The sequence below is a fragment of the Lampris incognitus genome, chromosome 19 (assembly GCF_029633865.1).
Source record: "Lampris incognitus isolate fLamInc1 chromosome 19, fLamInc1.hap2, whole genome shotgun sequence".
Lineage (NCBI taxonomy): Eukaryota > Metazoa > Chordata > Actinopteri > Lampriformes > Lampridae > Lampris > Lampris incognitus.
The window spans coordinates 25094786-25104539 of NC_079229.1; the positions used below are offsets into that span (position 1 = coordinate 25094786).

The 9754-nt window shown below is 41.2% G+C and overlaps 2 protein-coding genes across 9 annotated transcripts in view; one reads left to right on the top strand and one right to left on the bottom strand.

The window, feature by feature from the left end:
* The window catches only part of abi1a (abl-interactor 1a), a 78789-nt gene extending 74891 nt beyond the window's left edge, over nt 1-3898 (top strand). For 4 of the 8 annotated variants that reach the window (XM_056299684.1, XM_056299685.1, XM_056299686.1 and 1 more), the window contains 3 exons: nt 341-427; nt 1869-2054; nt 2247-3898. In XM_056299684.1, the coding sequence (XP_056155659.1) occupies nt 341-427; nt 1869-2054; nt 2247-2422 (449 nt within the window). In that variant the 3' untranslated portion in view covers nt 2423-3898. The remainder of the gene's footprint in view (nt 1-340; nt 428-1868; nt 2055-2246) is intronic. The other 4 variants (XM_056299688.1, XM_056299689.1, XM_056299690.1 and 1 more) reach the window with 1 other exon arrangement.
* Nucleotides 3899-4036: 138 nt separating this feature from the next.
* Nucleotides 4037-9704, bottom strand: pdss1 (prenyl (decaprenyl) diphosphate synthase, subunit 1). The gene is made up of 11 exons (XM_056299692.1): nt 9533-9704; nt 8881-8939; nt 8643-8775; nt 8324-8454; nt 7195-7336; nt 6922-7033; nt 6707-6816; nt 6523-6603; nt 6121-6234; nt 5635-5715; nt 4037-5192 (listed from the first exon to the last, which is right to left on the bottom strand). The coding sequence occupies exons 1-11, from the start codon at nt 9683-9685 to the stop codon at nt 5052-5054; spliced, it is 1257 nt and encodes a 418-aa protein (XP_056155667.1). The 5' UTR covers nt 9686-9704; the 3' UTR covers nt 4037-5051.
* Nucleotides 9705-9754: the final 50 nt, after the last annotated feature.

A 9754-nucleotide genomic window follows, 5' to 3' on the forward strand; every position in this document is an offset into this window, starting at 1 on the left:
ACTGATGAGCTGTTTTTCAATTTACCTTTCTCTCTCTCTCTCCCTCTCCCTCCCTCTCTCGCTCTCTCTCTCACGCTCTTTCTGTCTCTCTCACTCTCTCTCTCTCTCTCTCTCTCTCTCTCTCTCTCTCTCTCTCTCTCTCTCTCTCTCTCTCTCTCTCTCTCCTCTCTCTCTCTCTCATCTCTCTCTCTCTCTCTCTCCCTCTCCCTCCCTCTCTCGCTCTCTCTCTCACGCTCTTTCTGTCTCTCTCACTCTCTCTCTCTCTCTCTCTCTCTCTCTCTCTCTCTCCTCTCTCTCTCTCTCTCTCTCTCCTCTCTCTCTGTGTGTTGCTGGCTTTCAGTGTCTATCGCGCCTCCTCCTCCCCCCATGCCCCAGCTGACTCCACAGATACCTCTGACTGGCTTTGTGGCCAGAATGCAGGAGAGCAGTAAGTGCATTGGCCAGATGTACTCCCATCCGTATCTATGTCCTCCATCCTCTATCATAGAAACCCCTGCATGCAATGTGCTTGTTCATCGTCCGTCCCTCTGTCCATCTAGACCCATCTACACCACCCCCTTCGCCAGCACTGAAATAATTGATCAAATAAAGACGTCTCATTTGAGGGTGTCTTATCAATTTTAAATTTTTTTTGTGTAACTTGGCAGCAGCTTAACCTGCTGTTTGGAGATAGACTTGCGTCATCAGCTCCCGGCAGAGTAGCGACAGCACAGTTTGGTAGCCGTTTCTCAATACGCTTCATCTCGTTTCAGTACAAAATACAAAGCTGCTGGGTAAGAACTGGCAAAAGAAGAGCGTGTTTCGTGCTGTGCTACATTTTTGAGTGGCTGTTTTAAAACTTACGCAGGCGATATTGACCTGAACCTTCGATTTTTGTAAGATACTCATTGGATTGTGGGTTTGACTTGAGGTTAATGACAGGAGTTGGGGAAGAAAGGGCAAATCGCAGGATTTGAGAGAAAGTTGGGCCCCCTGTTGTTCCTGCTGGGGCGACTTGTAGCGTCCTACAAAACAAGCATTTTATTTTTTTTCAATTTGTTTGTTCTGTTGTTGAAGTTTTGAGATGTTTTTTTCTCAAAGTAAAAATGTATAGAGAGGACGTTTCACTTGTTTCCAGTTCAAATAAAAACTTGCTTCAAGATTTAAAAAAAATTTTTTTTTATCAATGGTCTTTTTTTTTTAAATACTAAAGGAGTAATCCTCCTTTTTTTGTGCCTGGTTTTTAGATATTACCTGTTTATAGAAAAATCCTGAAACGAGTAAAGCTGCTCTACAAAACCTTTTTACATAATAATTGATTGACTGCAGTGTACTATCAAAATAATATTCATTGACATTTATTTAGGACAAACATTTAACGCAGTGATTCGGTAAATTAAATGAGCCATGATTAAAAAAAAAAGTTAAGTGTATGTATATCGTAAGAATCAGCTGTTGCCAAATCTCTTGCCTGGTAATGTCTGTCATTTAACAAATAACATGACTCAATCTCAGTGAGGTAATGGAAGAGAGGACAGGTCAAACACGCATCACTATTTCTGCCTGTGCATGCATCAGTACAGCATGACTACAACTCAAACTACCCTGACCAGCGTAGATCCTTTAACGCGTGTCACCCATGTGAATACCAGATCCTGAGGAGCTTGGAACAGTGGACTCCAGGATGCAACATGCTCAGGCGTCTGTACCCTGACGTCTGTTCTGTTTTGCATGTCTCACCATTGATTTTTGCATGATTTTGGCCTCCTTGCATCATTCGGCTTCCGTGCATGAGCAGCCGTATTGCTGATGAGGCTCCAAGTTTTTCCTGAGCCCTCGCAGTATTGTCACTCAGTGTCACTTTCTTACATCTGTTTGTCGTCGAACAGTTGCAGATACCCCTACTCCACCTCCCCCTCCACCTCCGGATGACATGCCCATGTTTGATGACTCTCCGCCGCCGCCGCCGCCCCCTCCGGTCGACTACGAGGAGGAGGACGCTGCTGTCGTGCACTACAACGACCCCTATGCTGATGGAGACCCCAACTGGGCACCCAAGAATTACGTTGAAAAAGGTGTGTCTTTTTTTTCTTTTCTTCTTCTATTCTTTAGCAATCTACTTCATCCTTCAATGTGATAGTTCATTCAAAGAACAAACCACCCGCTCACCTATGTCGATGAGTTAGTTTCAGGGCACTTAAATGCCCTTCACTTTCTTCTTGAACCCCAATGTACTTACTTCCATCCTCCTATCTTCACCCGGTCAGTGGTGGCCATCTACGACTACGCCAAGGACAAGGACGACGAGTTGAGTTTCATGGAGGGGGCTATCATCTACATTATCAAGAAGAACGATGACGGTTGGTTCGAGGGCGTGTGCAACGGAGTAACCGGCCTGTTCCCTGGTAACTATGTGGAGTCCATCATGCACTATGCCGACTGAGGGGACCTTACACTACCAGAGTCTATTTATTCAGTAATGTCCTCAGAGAGACTGACCGAATAACAGCAAATCCGACTCTCAAGATGTGTAAACATACAATTTTTTTTTTGATATGACAGAATGTTCTTTCCCTTACTGATTGCAAATAAATGGAAAAAAAAATATCTATTTAGTTTTATTTTGGTGTTATATGGGTGGGTGGGAGACATTTAGAGTATGTAAAGAGTTAAGTTTCCAAAGGACTGAACTGCCCACTTGCTTAGAGGGCTTATTGTGTTGGTATGTTTCCAAAGACCCAGTCAACACAAGCTGAAGGATATACAAAAGAACATTGTTGCCTGCGATACAAATCATGACAGAAAACCCCTCCGATCCAATGTCACACAGCCAATTCAGCGAGTGTTGGGCTTCACAGATTAAGTAAAATCCCAATGACCTACACGTAGGCATCATGAATGTGCTACAAATGCACCGTCAGTGAAACTGTTAATACTGTTAATTGTACATAATGTGAACTGCTGCCAACCGGGGTTCTGTACTGTAAAGTCAGTGAATGCAGATGATATAATTGTATCTAAGCGGTGTGCCTACCACACGTGGACATACCCAGTTAAGGATTGTTCCACTCTAATCAGTGTTTAAATCCAATTTTTGCTCTTTTCTCTTTACTCAGTAAGGCCCGTCTGTCCTGCAAATAAGTGCCGATAGCTTGTCAATTTATCTTTTTTTTTTTTTTTTTTGATGACGGGTTACTCCTGAAAATCAGTCCCGGGAATACAGCATGCAAAATTCTAAAAGATATCTTGTAATCTTAAATTTAGTACCATTAAGCTGTATGTTGTAATTGTGTACACCTTTTTTTTATTTTGTTGGAATCACTGAATTGTTAAGACTGATTTCATCTGTAGATTTTCCCTTGGTCTCTCTTTTTTCAATGCTAATTTGCATTCAACCATTTGAGATCAAATCGAAAGGGAGTTTATGCATGTAGTTAGTCTTAAATAAAGCAAACCTCTCAATTTAGTTCTCAATTTCAAAGTCTTCAAACACGAGAACACATTCCAAATTTGACAATTAATACCTTCATATAATTAGCCATCATCTGATCACCTTTTTTACTAATCCAAACAAAATCTGTAGCTATTTAAAATCTGTAGGTAGCCATCGGTAACTGTCAGAAACGGACCATGGTCCTGATGAGAGTAGGTTAACTCATGCTGTGTTGATAGACTGGGACTGTCATACCCTCACACTGCCATTTTATAATTTAGATGACTAAGACCAATTACCTTCAAATTTCCTGTACCTCTTCAGTACTTGCCAAGCAACAATGAACAATACTCTGATTTTTACAAGCATCGTCATCTTTAACCTACGGAGGGTTACATCTCATAACTCAGGTCTAGAAATCATCCTGATGCCAAGTTATTTTCATTGCTTTTCTGACCATATACAGATCAGGTTTTTTTTGTTTGTTTTGTTTTGGTAAAAAAAAAACAAAAAAAAACATGACTTGTCTGTTTTTGACATTTGAGGTAAGGGTTTTTCAAGTGCAAGATAAGACAGTTCATCCTTACAGCTGTTTTCTCGAAACATTAACTGCGATCATCGCTGTGTACCATTTCAGGATATTGCAGCTAATGCCTTGATATTTTGTCTGTTTGCTTTCCGATGTCCAGTGTATCAGCTCAATTTCATGGGTAGAACTATTGAGTTATCTTTCTACCCTTAATTTGTATATAATAAAATGTTAATTGAAAAATTAATGTACAGCCTTTTATAATAAACAGTTATATGTACAATACGTATGAGTGTGACCATTTGCATCAAAGAGAGTCGGAGGCTCAACTTGAAAAAGACTTTTAATTTGAGTACATGGTCATTGTGGATGTTAAGGCCTTGACTGTTTATAGAGCACTTTTTTACACAAGTATTCTAATAACATTTCTTGATTTTATAAAAGTCGACATGACAAGACTTTTGGCCTGTTGAGTGGACGGATCTCCAAGTCATAACACAGATCCACGTGTACACACCAATGGCAATACTTCTCTTCCATTTCATTTGGAATTACATACATTTTGCAAATCCACCCCAGCCTGTTACTAGCAAGAAACAAACTGCTTCATCTGTAGTTTGGGCTCAGAGAGGTAATTGCGTTTACAGTACCATATATAGAGAAAACAGTGATTCGGTAGTTTTCAATGCAATCTATATTACCAGTCATGTCTGACACTTATTGTAAAGCCAACCAGGAAATTTAATCAGATGACCTTCAACAGAAATTGCATTGAAACCCACTTGTTTAAATATATGTAAATGTTGCATTCTTTGTTCAGTAAACCACCCCTATGTATATTTTGGAGAGGGGTGGCGAGTGCTTTGGGCCAAGTGACACAATGGATCTCAGTTCAAAGGGGACCCCTTGCTGTGGTTTTGATCCCTTGCACTGATTCTGGCAGGTAACTTTCTTTTTTCCCTCCACCATAGTCAATAAAATCAAATCGTCGTAATTGACACTCGTTGCTACTCTCCCCTTGCTCATTGTGAGTTGAACCCTGACCACCGTCTCTTCTCCGTGCGCCAGAGGCTTGCGTAGCTGCCTGGAATGAAGACTGGCGGTGGCGATTCACTTGTCTCGGGTAAGCACCATCTCTGTGAGCCTCATGAGGGCATCTCGCTCGGCAGACGGCCTGAGCATGTTGATCTGCCTGATGGCCTCCTGACAGTAGCGCTGCGCCAGGTAGCTAGTCTGTTCCACACCGTTGCTCTGGGAAAGGACAGGAAAGAACGACAGGAGGGGTGGTCAGGTTCATCTCAATGCCAAGGCGGCATGGTGGATTTTAAAAGCTTGCTGGCCAAATATTACGTGCGTAAACAAAGGATCGCAAGATGGAAGTTTTTGACACTTGATCAAAAACAACCCAATTAAGCTGGAGTAAACTGAAACAAACTTGTCTTTGTCATCGTTTGTTGTTTTTAATCTAAACCTTTTAACACATTTTTTGATGCCAATTAGAATAAAAGAAAAAACATATCAAAAGTAGTTTTCTATTATGTAGTTTGCCATTAATGAGTTAATAGACACTTGATCCAAACTGAGAAAAAAGGGACAATTACTCCATTACAAAATAAACTGTGACAAATGGAAACTCGTAAAATGGTTATTTAATAGACTGGCAGGTTTTTGTTAATCTATTATTTGGTCTTACTTGGAGAACATACTGCCAGGCACGATCTACATCTCCTTTGGAACTGAACCGTCTCATGATCATCGCATGGAGCTCAGGAAACTGAAAAACATTCAGAGAAAAGTCAGTTAAAAATAACCTTGGATCGCCTTGACAAAAACATGCATATGTTTGCATTCTTGTCATTGTATTAAATAGTGTATCTGGACAAAAATGCACTGTGGGGAAGAGAAAGTGACCCTGTCTGTTTAAATTGTCATCTCCTTTTCATCAAGCTACTCTCTTTATTCATTTGCTGTACCATCCTCAATACCAATTCAAAGTTATATTTCTTCCAATTGTGTAGATTTGCGCTATTCTTGTATATGTCCAATTCTATCTTGTTACAATAACAAAATGCATGAAACAACCCCATAAAATAACCCAAACAGTGCATGAAATGACCCCATTTCCCCCATACGGTGCTTAACCAAACAGCATCACATGAAACACCAAGTCAACTCTTACTTGTTGACAAGCGAAGAGGACCGGTCCAGTGGCTAAACCCAACTTGAGGTCTGCAGCTGAGGGCTTCCCCAGATGGCTGGCACATGACGTGAAGTCCAGCATGTCATCTACCAGCTGGAGGGTAGAGGAAGAAAAATTACATTTTTATATACTTAAGTACCCACTCCAAGTCAAAACCAGTTGTCATCTCCTTTACATGCAATTTATCATTATTATGGAAATGGCATGTATTTGTTCCAAATTCTGGTTAAAACATTTTTTTGAGAGAAATGTATTGTCGGTCCCTGTGAGAAAGTGGGTCTACCTCAATAAAGCGATAATAAATGGCTGATATTATTTTACAGATGACAGTAGGCAAGGAATTCTGGCGCTAGCCAGGTCCACCTAAAGATCAGACATTACCTGAAATGCAATACCAACATTCTTCCCATACTGATAGGCTATTTCATGAACTTCAGGGTCAGAGTTCACCAGAATGGATGCCTTGAACATAAGAAGAGACCCAGTCAACAACAACTTTTACAGTTCAGGAAGGGAGCTTTCCTCAAAGTTTGTGCTATTTGGTGCGAATAGAGAACGTACATACTGCTTTGCAGCTGTTTGCAATAAGACTGGCAGTCTTCTTGAAGGTTTTTTCGAGGTAGTGTTTAAATCGCTCATTCTCGTTCTCCTTTGAACCAAGCTGCATGAATTCACCTGGAGGGACACCCGTCAAATTAAGCAACTGTGATTTTTTGAAAAGGAGCAATACCTTTTAGTGAACCAAGTTAAATACCAGTGTGAACAATGTGAGGGCTTTACCTCGTACCAGATCCTCTATGACCTGTGACAGCACTGAAACCACTGTGGTGTTTCCAATACGGGCAAGGGCCATCGAGGCAGCTGAAAGGATGTAATCTCCTGCCAAGATCGCCTGAAAGAGAGGAAAAATAACAAATAAAACTATCATTTTGTTATTCCATGTGCTAATAAAGAAGCATCTGCAGTGTGTCCTACCCATACTCAAAATCACAACAGGAAAGATACAAAAATATGAAAAGGGGCCAGGCACAGTAAACATTTAATTTCCCACACCTTTCTTTCACCCCACACATTATTGATGGTGTTCTTTCCCCTCCGCTTGTCCGAGCCATCTATGACATCGTCATGCACCAGGCTGGCAGTGTGAATCATCTCTGAGATCATTGCTATTGACCGCTGCCCTGGGAGCAGATCTCTATGGACAGAAGGAGGAAAGGGACCAAATTCTGTTAGGTGAGGTAAAAGAACAACCTGGATCAAACTTCACACAATAAAGAAATAAAATTAAGTCACCGCAGGGTGTGGTACATCCTGACTATCAGCAGTGTGTAATTCAAAGTCTGTGTTAGGCTGTGTTCAGTAAATGATGCAGAGGTAAATATTTCTTTGTGATAAGTGCCCCAACAATGACCATGTTAACGGGAACAGTGAAAGTACAAGAAGGATTTCAGTTCTTTTAGGTTGAAGCAGAGGTAGCTGCTGGGGAGAATGAAGTCATGGCTAATGTACTTGGCACTGATGTCCCCAAGAGCCCAACCTGGGGAAGTAGCATGGAAATAAAAATAACTTTATTTATATAGCACTTATCTAAAACAATGTTACAAAGTGCTTTACAAAGAAATAAAACCAGACAAGGCAAAAAAAAAGAGAGAATAAGACCAAATAAGTAAGAGTAAAAATAAAAACAGTATGAATAAATAAAAACTTAATCATTTGTAAAAGCTTTCACCAAAAGAAAAGTTTTAAGATGAGATTTAAAGGAAGCTAGAGACTCGGTTTGACTTAGTTCCATGGGAAGAGAGTTCCATAGTGTGGCGGCTCTAACAGCAAAAGCCCGATCACCCTTTGTGACAAACCTGAGACCTGGGAATAAGATCTGCGGATCTTAATGGTCGAGAGGGTGTATACCAGGTCAATAAATCATAACTGTATGTAGGAGCAAGACTGGTTAAGGCCTTAAAAGTAAGCAATACATTTTTAAAATCAATTTGAAATATAACATGGAGCCAGTGTAGAGAGGTAAAAACAGGAGTAATATTGTCATGCCTCTCTGTCCTAGCAATGAGCCGAGCAGCGTTTCATTCCAACTGCAGACAGTGGAGGGAGCCCTTGCTGATACTTGAATAAAGTGCATTACAATGGATGCATATGTGAGATAGATGGCTGGGCAGCCATATCTTACCCATCTCTGTTGCTGTGGATGTTGAGGGCCCGGGACATGAGAATAACTATCATAGGTCGGAAGGCCTTGCCCTTTCCATCAAAATAGTAGTCACAAAGAGACTTGAGCTCTGCTTTGGACACAAATAACTCCTGTGGAACACAGAAGTGACAGAAACACTTTCTGATCACATTTGGAAGCAGCATTCAAACAAAATGACATTTTCACAGAAATAACTTCAGAAACAAAAAAACTTGTGTGACTGAGAAAACAGCAGGGCATAACTGATGTCTGATGATGAAACTTAAAAGATCATGATAGCGTTAGAAAATATGAATACCTTTTTGATGTCGTCGTATAAGTGTGCTAAGTCTTTCTGAGCTAGTGTAAAGGGGTCTATTGGTTTCACATCGCTGTGTATCCTTTTGCAACAGCAAACCTGTTGTGTGGGATGCAGCAACGTTGATTTGTGCCTAAGAGAAAAACAAAAACAAAACATAACAGGCAGCCCTGACACATGAGGTTATCATAGGCCTGGACGAAACACTGTTGTCTGTGGCCAAGGTGTCTCAACGTACCTGTTAACAAATGACCTAAAAATTGGATTTATGTACACAGGTCGTGATGGAGGTTGTCCCTGAAAGACCAAAATGAAATACCAGTGAGTGAATGACATTGAAGGAAGGTTGCGAAACACTAAGGCGTTAACTTATTTCGCAAAAAGAGACAAACGATGATGTGGAAATTGCTACTGTAGCATGGTTAAACGTTGACCAAACAAGTTCAGACCACAAATGAAAATGCACGATGACATGTTTTGTAGCCAAACCATTAAAGATGTATATTTTTTAAAAAGCGAGCGAGAGAGAGAGAGAAACCTGTCTTTGAGCAACTGTCCTGCAACGTCAAGAATAGATCCTGTCCTTTAACTTACAGGGTGAATGAATGCGTGTGCACAGTAAACCGAATTCCTTCCGCAAAGGCACTTCGTTCATTTTACAAACGGCGAAATCCTTTAAAAAAACAAACCATGGCTTGTCTTTATTAGACAGGAGATGGAATTTGGTTCCTCTAGAAAAGCGGCAGACTGTAGGACAATACAGCCAATTTAAGCGAGTCCGAATTTAATTCAATGAGCTCCACCGACACCCTCAACGGGTGTGACCTTCCCGGGTTTAACAGCATTGCCCCGCCGGCGGACCATTTAGCAGGGGCACACATTACTATTACCTCGTTCTTCACTCCAGCCACGGATACAGTCCTTCTCGGAGACGACAGGCAGAAGGGAGCAGACGTGGCATTAAAATAGCTAACTGTCTCTAATAGATTTGCATTAGTGGAGTTTGCAAGCCAGTTCCAACAACGCCTCCACGGAACCGCCATGTTCCCCGACGCTCATCCCTCCCCCTGTGGACGGGTTGCAAAATTGCACGGAACCGGAAATAGGGAATC